Below are 15,050 nucleotides of genomic sequence, written 5' to 3' on the forward strand. Positions count from 1 at the left end.
GAACTGAAACTGCTGGGGAGGGGGTCCATGCCAGGAAAAAGCTTCAGCTTCTTTCCTAAGATGTGAAAACCTTGACTTCAGGTTGGAGGAACTTCACCCCCCAGATCTAGCGTAGTAACCCCACAGCTTCATTCCATCAGGGAGGACAAGACCTGGCTATCTGTAGTTTACCTGTGTAGGCAAGGCTCATTCTGTAAACACGCTTCCTGAACCCTTCCCGAGTTCTGGGACTAGGTCTGCCTTCCGAGAAGCGTCACTGCACGGAGATGAGCATGGGGAAGGTTCTGCCTGAGGAGGAAGCATGCTGGGTGATCAGTTCGCCAGATCATCTGGCACTACCAGTGTGGAAGAGGAGCCCCTTTGGATTCAACTCATTGAAGTATAAGTAGTCTGGTTACAGAGCCGTGGAGCCCAGGGTTTCTGCACTTACCAGTATTACAAGGGGACCCTTAGGAGGCTCCAGTGTACCATACCCAGCCGGACTCTGTTTGCTCCACTGCCTAAATGAACCTGAGTGTAGGAAGTGCACAGTATGTAGGAGTGCCTAATAAATGCCTGCTGGGTGAATGAGGTCCAGGGATCCTTCATTCCACAAGAGGGGCTGATTTGGAAGGTCCCCATCACAGGATTATTATCCATGTTAGAATGCTGCAAAGAAATTTCAAGTCTTAATGCTAGTCCACAAACCAAAAGGCCTGCTGTCATACTTTTAGCCTGTTATTTTTTGTATTACTATTTAATTTCAAACTTAGGATTTCATGCACACTCAAAAAAATGGATTGCTCACCTCAAAAATACAAGATCTGGCCAGAACTCCACAGTCAGCAAGCTAAGTAGTAGATTTCCCTGTCCTTTAGAGACTCCTTTTCCAGTTCAAACGATCCCTACATTATTTGCTGTTACTACCTATCAGATCCCTGTGGGCAATGTGGTTTGCACCCTCTGCTGTGTGTATAACGCTAATAAAAGCAGAGCTGTTCTTGGTTGAAGGGATGACGGGGCCCGGAGACTTGACCTACACCAGGACTCCAAGGCTCTATCAAGGAATTCAAGACTAAAACCAACCAGATGCTGTTGGGTCAGTCCCAACCCAGGCAACCCCACGTATGTCAGAGCACGGTGTGCTCCCCAGGGGTTCCAGTGGCTGGGTTTTCACAAGTTGATCACAGGCCTTTCTTCTGAGGTGCCTGGGTGGGCTTGAGCACCAATAAACACTTAAGTGCTGTCGAGTCAGTACTGATTCATAGCAACCCTATGTAGGGTTTCTGAGGCTTTAAATCTCTACATGAGCAGAAGACCTTATCTTTTACCTACATTCACCTTTTTTGTCCTATAAAGCTCCTGAGTTCTACAAAATGCCAACAGCTCCTGTTGAAAGAAGCCTAAATGCACTACCTTCTTACTTGTGTGAAGGGCTAGTTCTTGGTGTGTGTGATAATGTCTCACCTAAGTCTGTCAGAGCATCAGACCTTTTTGCTTGAAGAATGAGGACAATAGTTTTCTTCAAGCAAAAAAATCTTGTCTGATGTTCTGAAAAAGAGGCTTAGTGAAGCATTATGGTGTATGTAAGGAGCCCTGATAACATAGTGGGGTAAGCATTGGCTGCTAACCATAAGGTCAGCAGTTCCAATCCACCAGCCACTCCATAGGAGACACATGAGATTCTGCTCCTGTAAAGATTTACGGTCTTGGAGATCCTACATGGACATTATATGTTGGAACAAACTCAACGGCACACCACCACCACCATGGCCAAAGTGAGTTTACACGTCTTACCTCCACTGAAAAGCGAAGTCTGTCTCAATGTGTGCGCTGGCTCTCTGTATGTCTGCTTTGCTTTTCTAATTTCATGCACCGTGACAACTGTTGACTCAGACCTCAAATTCAGCGTAACACATAGGTGCCTGAGACTTCAATATGCAATAATTCACGTGGCTTCAGAAATGCACAGACAAAACTGCGAGAGACAATCAATTTGGGGCCAAAAGGAGCTTCCTACTTCATCAGAATCTGGAATCCAATTTGCTTTGGCTCAGGTGCCTCCTCCCTTTCCAGGATTAGTATTTTCCCATTCTTTAGAATTCCTACGAGCCCTGGTTGCTAAGTTAGAGCACTCAGCTCTAACTCCCCGCAGGAGAAAGATGGCAGTCTGCTTTGCTAAACATGGACAGCTTTGGAAGCCCAACAGGGCAGGGGTCACTGTGAGTCCGAATGGACTCAACAGCAGTGGGTTTTATAATCGCTGTCTGCATTGCCTTACCTATCGCGCCCCGCCCCCACCAATGCTAATCTGTCTTCCGGACTTGGTTGCATTTTCTGATCCTCAGCTACTGGATACGGTGAAGGACAAACATAGCTTGACACCAGGATATCAGGAGCCCAGCTCCACATACCAGTGTCAGTGCCCACGGCACATACTGTATGTCACAATCTCTCAGGAGCCATCAGATGGAGATCTCCAAGGATTCTTCAAATCCAAGGAAAAGGTTACATGGGAGAATGTAACTGACTTACGTGGCAGGGCCCCCTCCAATTGTCAAGGTGGACGGGAGAGAAGGGGGCAAAGATGAGTCCTGAATTGGGAGCAGGTGTAATGTATTGGAAATAGAGAAACAAGTGTTTTGTTTTCTTTGATTTGAGTAGTTTGGTCAAAACCTATTCCCTGGGTCTAGGCTTGAGATACCCACAATCTGCTCCCCAGATGCTGGTGGGATCATGGGTTCTTCATGAACCAGGTGAGTTTCCAACTTCCCTCCAACACCCCCAAATCCAGGGGGGTCCAGCAGCTCAATCGGGGCATAGTTGCAGGCATTCAACAGTTTTTAAAGTCACGGGCAGACATTTGTTTTAATGGAAAAGGACACCAAGATATTTGAAGAGTGAGTGTAGTGCCCTATGAGAGGGGTCCCTGGTGCAAACAGTTCAATACTCTACTACTAACTGAAAGGTTGGATGTTGAGGTCCATCCACAGATGCCCCAGCCTGGCATTCTACTGCCCAAAACTTAGCCACCGAAACCCCTGTGGAGAATAATTTCCTCTACCACATGGGGTCATCAGGAGTAGGAACTGACTCAACAGTAACTGGTGGCTGTAGCGGGTGGAGGTTCCCTCAGGTCCTGGAAAGTGTGATGGAGTTGTGGTAGGCTCTGACATGGCCAGACAGCTCTCCTCTAGACTCCAGCTGCGAGGTAACCCACTGAGGCTCTTCACACTGTACTGCCATCACCTGGTTACTGAATGGACTAGACAGTGAGGCCTTCACGCCCTGGTAGGTACTGCTTAAATGAACAAATGTCATGCCAAACCAGCGGCTCAGGAGCCTCACTGCCCAGAGACGTCCAAGTACATCCCCATGGTGTCTCACACCTTGCTAGGAAGAGCACTGAGTGAGCACTGCTTGTGTGCCAGGCACCATCATGCTATGTGGTGGTGGGGTTTTCACCCCTGCCCACAAATGAGTCACCTGCATGTGTGTGTCGTGTTCCCCCCTCCCCCAGCCTGGGAGATCTCCCAGGGCAGAGATCTCTCAGACCCGTGTTCTGGTGACCCTCCTGGAAGGGAGACGGACAGAAATCCTCCCCTATTATGCTCCAAGGTTTAGCAATTATCCTGAAAGAGACCATATCATAGACAAGTTTTTATTACTTAGTCCTGTATATAGAACCCAAGAAATATAAAAAAGAAACATTTCCAGAATTTGTCAAAGGAAATCACCTCCCCAACCAGCCCCTTCCCTCCCTGGGTGGGCTCAGATAGAGGGGACCAGGGGCTACAGGTCACCTCCTCTGTCCATAGAAAAATAGATCTGTAAGGGCTCCCCGAGAGCTGTGGCCGCACCCCATGCTGGCTCCTGTGCAGAGCTGGGCCTGGGCCCCACAGGATTCTGGGACCTCACTCCTCAGTGGAGGAGAGGTCTACCCTGGACACCGAAGTCCTGTCAACACAGCCAGGGACTCTCTGCAGGACAGTGAGGGGGGTGGTGAGGGGACTGAACCTTAAGAAAAGGACTGATGTCACTGCAGGTAGGGGTGAGCCTCCCTCCACCCATAATGCAGGAGACCCTCCCAACCCTGTCAAAGGTGGCAGCACACGTCATCTCCCCCAGGAACCCCAGAGTCATTGAGCTGAGCAGGTGCTCAGTAGATGGGGGAGCAGGATGGGTGGGGACCCCAAGGAAAGAAGAGCTGTGGCTGGCAGGATGAGGCCAAGGCACTGCTGTGAGTCACCGCCCCACCATGGGTGCTCCCCAAAGTTGCACTGCACCTCCGGCCTCTGGCTCTTGCGCTAGTCCCTGTGGAAAACTTCACCCACCCTAAGGAATGGAACATCCCTCCCAGGTCCTGCTCAACTGGCACCTCAGTGAAGAGGCCTCCCCAGCACCCTCCATACCAACGTCACACGTCCACCACCACCCCTGCAGCCCACCTGCCCACAGATCCCCTAGCTTTCCCTTGGGCCCGACAGACTATCGGAAGACATCCTGTGATTTCTTTCCCCCGCTAGTCAGCCCTCCGATGGCAGCCTGTCTCATCCGTCCCGTCTTCTCTTTCCCACCATATCCACCTGTGGTGGACCTGGACCTGTTCAGCCCATACCCAGGCCCAACAGCCTCTGCCAGAGTGTCCCTACTTCCAGGGAGCCCTTGTAGATGAGGGGACTTGGAAATCAGCACTCCACCAAAGGGGAGGAAGGAACTAGCAAGAGGGGTCACCTCTAGAGGATCCCCTGGGCTGCCTTGGGGAAGAATTGGTGCCAAGGGCAAAACTGAGGACTTGCTCTCAGAGCCGGCCTCATCCTTGAATTAGGAATGGGGCAAACAGGAGTTCTAAGCCCAGCTCTGGCTCTGACTCCTTACTGGACCTCAGTTTTCCTATCTGTGCCATGGGGAGTTGGACCAGCCTGTTAGAGTAAGTGCCGCTCTGAGAGTCTCTCCTTCCCGGGGTGCCCTGGCCAGTGAGTTCATAAAAGGAATGTAATGGGAGGCCTGGTGAGGCCCAGGTAAGCACCAGGGCCTTGAGTGGCCTAGCCAGGAGTTTTGCCCTCAGTGTCTCAGCTGTCAGCCCAAGAGCAGGTAAAACAACTCAGCTCCTACCTCCAAGGCCCCAGGGTCCAGCCCCTGAGCTCAGCACCTCTGCTTAGCTGGACCTCAGGGGCCAGTGTCCAGGAAGGCTCCAGCCGAGGCTCAGGGAGCCTAGGACTCGATTCCTGGGCCCAGCTTCTCAAGCCTGGTCACACTAACAGGTAGCCCTTGGTGGGTCTGCTGGGAAGGGGGCTTCCAGTGGGTGGAGCATGTCTACCTTCTTCCCTCTCCATCCTTGCCCCGCCTGCATCTCTGAGACCCTGAATTTCCTCACAGGGGTCCTCCCCAGGAATCAGCCTTTTTCCAGTGGGAGATTTGGGTGGGGGTGGAGCTAAGTCAGCAGAGACATTCCGACTGAGGGAAACGGGTAGGACAGGCAGCGAAATAGGGGGACACTGTGGCCCCAGACAAGCTCTGTGCCCAAGTGAAGGAAGAGAGCACTCACTCCCACATGGGTGGAGAGCCGCCTGCCAGGCCTGTGGGCAGGGCTGGGAGTCTGGACCCCCACTGAGGTCCTGGCTTGGTAGAACTGGGAGTCGCTTACACCTGTACCCCCTGGCCCTGCAGCTGAAGTACTCGTGCCCGCAGGGTGCTGATCCCGCTGAGGAGGGCCTCTTGGTGGTCAGCCGATGTGATGCCCAAGCTCACCAGGTCCCTGCAAACAAGGACTGGTCAGCCTCAAGCCTGGCCATCTCCTTTCCCCAGGAAGCTCTTTCTGTATGAGCTGTCCCTCTCTTCCTCCAGACAGGGAAGGACCTCAAATAAGGGCCGGTGGGGGCTTCCCATACAGGCCCCAGGCCTTGACCAGAGCTCCTTCGACTCACTGGGCAGTCATCGCGGCCACCGCCTCCAAGCTCCCATAGCCAGCTGCAGCAAAGCTGTCCTTGTAGCGGCAAAGGTCCAGAGCTTCCAGCCATGCGCCCACAGAGCCAAAGGTGGGGAAGGTAGAGAAGGCACGGTCTGCCAGCGGGGTGGGAGGTCTGGGGGTTAGAGGAGTTCTGGTCAGTCAGTGGCAGGGACTGGGCCCCAGACCTGGTAGCTCTCCTAAAAAGAGACCAGCTGAGAGAAAACAGGGGTTTAGGAGGGCAGCCAAGTCCCAGGGATACATCTGGCTCACACAGGGGTGAGGGGCGCTCCCAAAATAGGTGAGGGTGATAAGGTACTCAGGCAGTTCAAGATAGCAGGGGTATTGGCATACAGCTAGGACCATATTTGGAAGAGTTCATTTAAATTTGCTGATGCTATTACTGCACAGGGTTGCTATGGGTTGGGCCAGGTGTACACATCTGCACCTGGGCTATATGGACAGGAAGCTGGAGCTTGTACTAGATCTATGTGGGTGAGCCGGCATACTCAAGCCTGTATAGGCAGGCAGGCCCACTGTGGATCGGGAAAGGTTAACTGTAACTGGCATGCATGGGGATGGGATGGGAAAGTACCTGGGACAGGTAGTTGTGGCATACTTTGGGGGCTCTGGATCCTGCACCATCTTGCTCAGGATGTTGTGGATCTGGGAGAACCTGGGCCGCTCACCTGGGTCCTTCTGCCAGCAGTCAAGCATCAGCCGGTGCAGCGGGGAGGGGCAGTTCCTGGGGGGTGGCAGCCGGAAGCCATCCTCCACTGCCTTGATCACCTGACCACAGGGTAAGGAGCAGGCAGAGGCTTTAGGTCCCCACAGCACATGTGCACACACACGACCCACCCCAAGAAGGGCTCACGGGGTGGCCAGGTAGGAGGAGATGGCTAGTGGAGGGGAGGCAAGTGGACAGAGAAGAGGGGCCTGAGGCGAAAAGGTCAGGGGTCAGTGTGCAGAGGTCTGCCAGCTAAGGCCTGCAGTCAGAGATCAGAGGGTCAGAAGGCAGGGAAGCTACAGCCACAGGTCACTCACGTCCTGCCCAGACATGTCCCAGTAGGGCCGCTCCCCAAAGGCCATCACCTCCCACATGACGACACCAAAGCTCCACACGTCACTGGCAGAGCTGAAGTGGCCAAACTGAAGTGTCTCGGGAGCAGCCCACAGAGCTGGGCTCCGGCCACTCTGCGGGCAGATGGGCAGACAGGTCAGAGGATGGAAGAAACAGGGTTCCTGCCCACAGAACCCCAGATCAGCCCACCTTCCCTTCTTAAGTCAACCTATGTCCGCAACCACAACTCTACCTCTGGGGAAAGGCCGGCAGCTGACCACCAGGGGCTGGCCACACTGGTACTTATTTAAGATAGGCTGAGTGAGGGGCTGGGTGGAGGAGAGCTACTGACATAGGAGGTGGGCCTCCAGCGGAGTTTGCTGAGAGGGAATGGGCAGTATGGGCAGCTCAGGCAGCTTGGCTGGGGCAGTCGGTCCTCACCATGGTGGTATAGACGGCCTCTGCGCGGTCCCGGGGTCCCCGGCCAAAGCCAGAGATCTTGCAAATGAGGCCACTGCTGAGCAGCACGCGGCGGGCCGCCAGGCCCCGGTGGACGTAGCCCATCTCCGACAGATATTTCATGGCCGACGCCAGCCCTGGCAGCAGCCCCATCAGCTGCCCGGCCACCAGCTGCCCTTCATGCTGCTGTCAAGGGGAGGAGACCGAGGGTGGGCCTGTGCACTCTCATCCCCTGGTGCTGGGCAACCCTTGGAAGTCAGATAGCCCTCTCTGGGCTCCAGTTTACTCCTGTGACCCAGCCTTTTGAAGGAATGATGTCAATTGCAAGCCCCACCAAAGGGAAAAATGAGGGACCAAGGACTGCACCCTGGGGCCCAGACCACTCACCCTGAGGAAGCCATCCAGGGCCCCGTGGCTCATGTACTCGGTGACAATCATCAAAGTGCTTCCTGTGCCCAGGGGAGAGAAGTACACATGTGCTGAGGGGTCTGCTCTGCTCCGCATGTACAGTCGCCACCCGCCCCCCAGACCACACCGCCCCCCAGGCTGGGCCAAACTTCCCAAAGCTTGCCACTTGGCACCCCCTGCCTGGTCCTAGTATCTTTTATACTAGCAGCAGAAGAAAGGGGGCAAAGGTCAAAGAGAGGAGCTGTAACAAGTTTGTAAAGACAAGTCACCTAGGGCCAGAGTGATCTTCCACCCCCATCAGTGTCCTCACAAGTCAGTAAGGCCCAGGATTAGAGGGACCCATCACTCTGATTCAGTAAAAGGTGAGGTCCCCCAGTTTCAGAAGCCATGCTGGGCAGTTTCAGGACTCTCTCCCATGGCCAAGGGAAGAGTCTAGAGAAGTCAGAGCCTCGCACGCCATTATGCCCCCCTGGACTGGGTCCTACCTCGAGTGACAACACCCTCCAGACGCACTATGTGGCTGTGATCAAACTGGCCCAGGGTGAGGGCCTCCGCCAGGAAGCTGAGCTTCAGGGAGTCGGAGCAGCCGTCCCTCAGCATGTGCACGGCCACTGGGAGCTCCTGGAGGCCAGGAAGCTGCAGGCAGCCACAATACAGCTCCCCAAACCGTCCTGTGTGGAGACAGCCCCTCAGAAACACCCCTGGGTGCCTGTGCTGGCCAACCTGGTCAGAGTGCGCTGAGTGAAAAGCAGCTTGTGCGTCACAGGCCGTTCCTGGACTTGGCACTCCTGGCCTCAGTTTCCTTCTCTGTGAAATGGGGATAGCAACCCTCTCTGCTTCCCTCACAGAAGGTGCCAAAGCCTCAAGAGAGGACTTCACACACACCAAGGACTCAAATGTCATGAAGCCCAGTGTCAATAGGAGGGGTGACCGTGCCATTGATTGTACCCCCAAGTCCAGCGGGTCTGGAGACAGTGTCAGGGCTGGTATCAGCAGCCCACCTGCCTCCTCTGGGTATAGGGGGCTGAGGGCTGGCAGTTAGGAAGAAAACAAGGCAGGAAACAGGCGTTTAGAGAGGGAGCGCCCAGCCCCTATGCAAGCCAGGCTCTGTGCTGAGTGCTGAGAGGCAGACGGCATGCCCATTTTACAGACCTGAAACTGAGGCTCAGAGCAGAGAAGGGACATGGCCCTGGTCACACAGCTAGTCAGTGGCAGAGCCTGGGCCCCACTCCTGGGACTGCTGTGGCCATGTGCACAGACCAACCCTGAGATGGTCTAGAAGGAGAGGACTCAAGAGTGATCTGGGGGATGGGAAGTGGATAAAGGCAGGTCACAAGACCACCCTACCCCTTTCCCCTCCTTCTGGCAGAGGAGGGACTTGGTGTGGACGCAGGGCTTCCTGGGTGGGATGGGAACAGGGATGGGGTGGAGGTGAAGCTGCCCCAGTGGGGATCCAGTTTCTGGATGCCCAGCTTGCCTGCTCCAAGGTTCCTCTCTAGCGTGACACTTTTTGCATCCAGCTCCTTGGCAAACAGATGCACAGCCTGCAGTGGGTCCCCACAGCTCTGGGGGTCCAAGAAGGTGCGGCGTGTTGGGACTTTGACTGGGGACACAAGAAGAGAAAGAGGTCGGTCTGAAGACAGGGTAGGGGCGAATATAGTACGGGAGCAAGAGAAGGCGGAGGTCCCACCCAGCCTGACTCACAGTGGAAATACAGCTCCTCTTCATCGTGTGAGTCTCGACCTCCTTTACCATAGCTGCAGGGCCTGGAATCAGAGTCTCTGCTTGAGCCAGCCAGCCTGGCCTCCCCATTCCACCACCTCTTCTGCTCAAAAGGACAAGGTCTGTGTCCCAGGGAAGGGATCTTTTCATCCTGCTGATCTGAAAGCTTCTCCCCAGCTTCACAGCCCCCTTCACACACACACCTCTAGCCCTAGAGCTAACCTCCACTCTATGAACCCTCCTAGTTGTTTTCCCATTAACCCCATTGCCACGGAATTGATTCTAATTCATAACGAGCCTGAAGGACACAGTAGAACTGCCCCACAGACTTTCAGGCTGTATTCTTTACGGAAGCAGTCTGGTCTGCCTCATCTTTCTCCCAGGATTTTCATCATAGGACACAAGAAAATGCTTGCAATTCCCAACCCAAACAAAACCAAACCCACTGCCATTGAGCTGATTCTGACTCGTAGCGACCCTTAAAAAAAATCAGAATCCACTGCCAACAAGGTACCCAAATCCACACCACTAAGCCTCCCCCTGCCTCCTGCCGACACGTTGCTGAAACTGCGGGAACAAGGAAGGCAGACCCTGCACTCGGGCTGTTTCCATTCTATGCAGGGAGACACACATGAACCCGAGAACTGTAACCACTCACAGGAGAACAGCAGTGAAGCACAAGACAGATGAGACCCCAAAGGCCAGAATCAACAAAGCCAGAGACTGGCATGTGGGGCCCCTGAGGCTGGGCTTTGCTGGCCCGAGATAAAGACTGTAGCTTTCATTCTGGGAGGAGAGGAGTGTCCCTGGGGGACTCTAAGTCAGGGACTGCTGAGACCCCATTTGCATTTTAGAAAGATCATCCTGGCTGCTGAGGAGAGCCTTCTGCTGCTGTCCCTGCAGGGGACAGTGATGGCATGAGCTATGGGGATAGCAGTGGACACTGAGAGAAATAGAAGGACTGAGTGAGATTTAGGGGACTTTGAGATGGCTGGCATGTAGACAGGAGAGGGGATGTTAGGAATAACTCATAGATATGCCCAGCAGAGATCAAGGTGGTGCCATTCACCAAAGGGAAAAGCAGGTTTTAGAGGGAGGGGCAATAGTGTTGCTGTTGTATCAGCGGCTGTCGAGTCAGCCCCGTGCACAACAGAATGAAACTCAGCCCAGTCCTATGATCCGCTGCAGATCAGACTGCTGGGAGCCTTAAATCTGATTTTCAGAAGTCAATCACCAAGCCTTCCTTGCTAATCTATCTTGGTCTACGAGCTCTGCTGACACATGTTGAGCATCATAGTAACATACAAGCCTCCACTGACAGACAGATGGATGGTAACCGAGCATGAGGCACAGTGGCTGAGAACCAAGTCTAGGTATCCTGCATGGTTGTTGTCATTAAGAACCATCGAGTCGGTTCTGACTCATAGAGTTTCTGAGGCTATAAATCTTTAGGGGAGCAGAAAGCTTCATCTTTCTCCTGTGACTGGTGGATTCGGACTGCTGACCCACTACGCCACCATGTCTCTTGCATGGAAATCAAGAATTCTATTTATTCTAAGTGGGGAGGACTAATGAGAAGGGAGCTAGAAGTCTTAGGAACCTCAACATCTAGATGCTGGGTAAAGAAGGAAGCCCCAGAGGACACTAAGGAATAACTGTCAGGAAATAGAAGGGAAAGAAGGGTGGCAAGGTCACAGGAACCAAGAGGAGGTGAAAAAGGCAAGAGAGAATGTGAAAGGCTAAGACAGATTCCATGCCCTTCTGATGCAGACAGGGGGCAGTAGAAGGGCTGACGTGTACACTGAGGTGGCCATGGCAGGGCGGTTATAGCAAGGGCTCTGCAATCTGACTCCATGGATTGCCTTCCCAGTTCCTCCACTCAGTAACTGTGTGGCTGGAGTGGCTCAATTTTCCCTTTAAGAAAATGAGGGGAAAGATAACCAGGGGGGCCCAGGTGGCACTGTGGGTTCAGCACTGGGCTGCTAACCAGAAGATCGGCAGTTCAACCCCACCAGCAGTTCCTCAGGACAAAGACAAGGCTGTCTGCTCCTCTGAAGATTTACAGTCTCAAAAACCCTATAAAGGGTCACTGTGAGTCAGAGTCGACTCAATGGCAGTAGGTTTGATTTCTTTAAAACAATGACCCCACCTGATAGCACGGTTGCTAAGAGCTTAGTAAGTACTCGGTAAGTGTTAGCATGGGTGGCACCAACAGTTAAGCACTTGACTACGAGTCAAAAGGTTGGCAGTTTGAATCCTGGTAGGTAAGCCTGGTGATGTGCTTCCGAAAGTCCCAGCCTTGAACACCTATGAAGCCATTCTGCTCTACACACGTGCGTCACCACATGTGAGCTGGAATCTGCTCAAGGCAACAACGAAAATCAAGTGGGAGACACAGGGACATGATAAATTACAGTGGTTCCCGAGGTAACAAAAAATGGTGGGACTCAGGCCATGGGTGGAATGAACCTGGCTCAGAGGAAGCCTGTCTCTGTAACTGAAAGCAGGAGAAGATGGATGGGTGTAGAGGCAGGCAGGTTGGTGGTAAAAAGTGGAGGGATCCATGGACTGATGAAGAACAGGTGTAGCAGGTGTGGTGGCAAGAGTAAGCAAAGGACAAAGGGTTTTCAGGCCAAGGGTGCAAGAGTCCTGGGGGAGCAGCTCTGGATGATAGCCAGGTCCACATCAGGCTATGGGAGAGGAAGGCTAAGACAGACAGATGAGAGGGTCCATGGGTAAAGGGAAGAAAATAACCCAAGAGGTCAAGATTTGGGATAGGTTGTCCAATGGCACAGTGATGGCAGGTTGGGACACCCAGGAATGGGCAGTGAAGGAAGAGGAGGATTGAGCAGATGTTAGTGTGATGGAGGTGGGAAGGGGGTGCGTGTAATAGAAGATGAGAAGCTTCCATTGAACAACAGCCTCTAGCAAGACATGAGGCGAGTCTGGATGGCCAGGAAAGAGCAGAGGCACTGCACAGACCCAGAGGGGATGGGGGTGAGATATTGCAGAGCCTGCCGCTGGAGGAGCATGTCTGTATCCAGCAGCACCAGACGGGGTGCTTCTCTCCCCGTTTCACTGTAGCTTGGTTTTGAAACCCCCCACTGGCTTGCTCTGTCAGATCAAGTCCACCTGCCTCAGAGACATTCCTGGGCAGCTACAGAGCCTGCTGCATAGGAGGGAGATGTCCCGTGCTTACTTCTTTCCCCACTTCTCCCTCTGCCACCCAGAGCCCCTGAGCTCAGAACCGGGACAAGTGCTCTGGGCTGCTGTCTACAACTGCCTGACCAGCAGATGCAGAATACGGGCCTTTAAGGCTTCCCACGCCTGCCTTCTTGCCTTGCTGACTATGTCCCCTCCTTCTCAGCCTTTTCAGTGCTTCACTCAAGGCCAAGCAAACAGTTGGTGCCAAATGAATGTTCACTGGCCCTCCAGACCATGGGCAGTTCCCGGAGGCTGAATCGTGGCTCCCCAGCTCCCCAGTGCCAGCCCCACACAGCTCATGCAGAATTGTCAACCTCCCTGGTCTGCTGGCTTCAGTCCCCAATTGGGCCCCACCAGCCCTGCCTCTGTAGGAAGCAGAGGGTGGCCCTGAGCAGAAGGGGAAATATACAAGGGATCTTTAGAAAGTTTATGGAAAAATCCCATTACTTTTCCATTCCATTGATCTATGAACTTTTGGAAACCCTCTCATAGGGCCATGAGGCTGCTAAACACTTGTGCTGTGAACAAAAGGACTGGAATCTTCTCTGAGTCAGGCTCAAGCTTTCTCTCCCTCCTCCTCCTACTCACTGTCTCTGTCCATTCTCTCCCACCAGCTTCTTTCTGCTGGGGGCAGCAGAGTTTCTGGCTCAGCTCGTGAATTCCCCCCCCTTCCACACACATGCACACACATGCCATTCTTCCCTTTGCCTGTGTTCACTGGCCTCCAGTTCCCTTGGGGGCAGGGGCTGGGGGCCTCTGGGCTTCTCAGGAGAATCCTAATCACACTGGAGCAGCCGGAGCTTGATTCCATCCTCAGTGATGCCGTCTGACATTTAATGAGGTAAGGAGCTAAATCCCCTTCATCCCAGAGCAGCTGAGCTAGCTGCAGTGCTGGCTGCCGCCGGAGCCGTGGCTGGGGAGGGGCTGGCAGGAGCCAGGCTTGTAGCCACACCGCAGTGTGCTAGCATGTGCAGATCTACACATGTGCAACAGATACATGCATGTGTGAATCTGGGTGCCCTGACCCAGGTTGGAACCATCCACCTACCTCCTCCACACGGCCAGCACGCTCATCACCGAGCCCAGGACGAGGAGGGCAGAGATGGTCACCACAGTGACAATGACAGCGGGGCTCTGGTCCCTGGACCCTGAGGTGGCTGGAGGAAAATCAGGAGGCTGAGGCGGGTGGGCTCATTCCTCACCTGTGGCAGGCCTCCCAGCAGCACCTCTGTCCGTGGTACAGCCGACCAGCCACAGGTGAACACCTGGAGCCCCAGAACTGCTTCCTCGCCCAGAGCAGGACTCATGCTCTGTTGCCTGACTCTCAGAGAGAAGGAACAAGGAGCTAGAGAGGCAGGGCCCAGCGGACCCCACCCCCACCCCCATTGCCTCTCAGCAGGGCAGTAAGACAATTGAAGTGGCTCTGCAGGGGGACTGTCCTCTGGTCTGAATTTCCCCTAGGCTGTTCACTAAGAAGAATACAGAGAGCTAAACTGTAGGATAAACACTGGACTGCTAACCACAAGGATGATGACAGTTCAAGCCCATCAGCCACTCCTCAAAAACCCCATATGGGGCCGCTGAGTCAGAACCAACTTGACAGCAGTTAAAAATAACAACATTTAATGCACACTAAGCTTCCTTCAAGGCATGGTGCTGAGCGCCTTAAATATATGATCCTATTTGGGCATAGCAACAAGGCAACAAGGTGGTGCTGTCTCCATTTACAGCTGAGGAAAGTCAGGTTGAGAAAAGTCACATCATTTGCCCAAGGCCACATAGCTAATAAATGGTGAAGGCATGCTTTAAACTTGACTCCAAAAACCTCCAGCTGACTCCAAAGTCTCTACCTCCTCAAGAAAGAGGTCCACATCCATACATTCATCCACCCCAACATACGTTCACTGGTGTCCACCATGTACCGGGCAGGTGCTAGTGCTGGGAAGACAGCAACAAATGAGCCAGGGTCCCTGTCCTGGAGGAGAGCAGGGACCAGTGAGGCATACAAAAACACAAATCTGAACCTTGACAATGAAGTACTAAACAGGGAGATGGGCAGATCTGAGCAAAGAGAGAGGCACGAGAGTTTCTTTCTAAAGCCAGTGCCACTGAGGAAGGCTTCAGAAAAAAGGAATCATCTGAACTGGACCTGGGCAGCTGAAACGGTTTTGATAATGCCTAATGCCTAATGCTCATTTGGAAGACAACTGTCTGGCCGACTGACTGGAAGAGAGCAATGTTTATGCCCATTCCAAAGAGAGGTGACCCAAC

The 15,050-nt window shown here is 53.5% G+C and overlaps 1 protein-coding gene across 1 annotated transcript in view; it reads right to left on the reverse strand.

The window, feature by feature from the left end:
• Positions 1–5,622: 5,622 nt before the first annotated feature.
• The window catches only part of EPHA10 (EPH receptor A10), a 45,730-nt gene continuing 36,302 nt past the window's right edge, over positions 5,623–15,050 (reverse strand). Inside the window, exons 8-17 of the mRNA XM_006867551.1 lie at positions 13,828–13,936; positions 9,558–9,619; positions 9,331–9,456; positions 8,339–8,524; positions 7,833–7,894; positions 7,428–7,631; positions 6,971–7,120; positions 6,522–6,715; positions 5,907–6,062; positions 5,623–5,737 (exon numbers count right to left, since the gene is read on the reverse strand). Coding sequence (XP_006867613.1) covers positions 5,623–5,737; positions 5,907–6,062; positions 6,522–6,715; positions 6,971–7,120; positions 7,428–7,631; positions 7,833–7,894; positions 8,339–8,524; positions 9,331–9,456; positions 9,558–9,619; positions 13,828–13,936 — 1,364 coding nt within the window. The remainder of the gene's footprint in view (positions 5,738–5,906; positions 6,063–6,521; positions 6,716–6,970; positions 7,121–7,427; positions 7,632–7,832; positions 7,895–8,338; positions 8,525–9,330; positions 9,457–9,557; positions 9,620–13,827; positions 13,937–15,050) is intronic.

The sequence above is a fragment of the Chrysochloris asiatica genome, unplaced genomic scaffold (genome assembly GCF_000296735.1).
Source record: "Chrysochloris asiatica unplaced genomic scaffold, ChrAsi1.0 scaffold00106, whole genome shotgun sequence".
NCBI classification, from domain to species: domain Eukaryota; kingdom Metazoa; phylum Chordata; class Mammalia; order Afrosoricida; family Chrysochloridae; genus Chrysochloris; species Chrysochloris asiatica.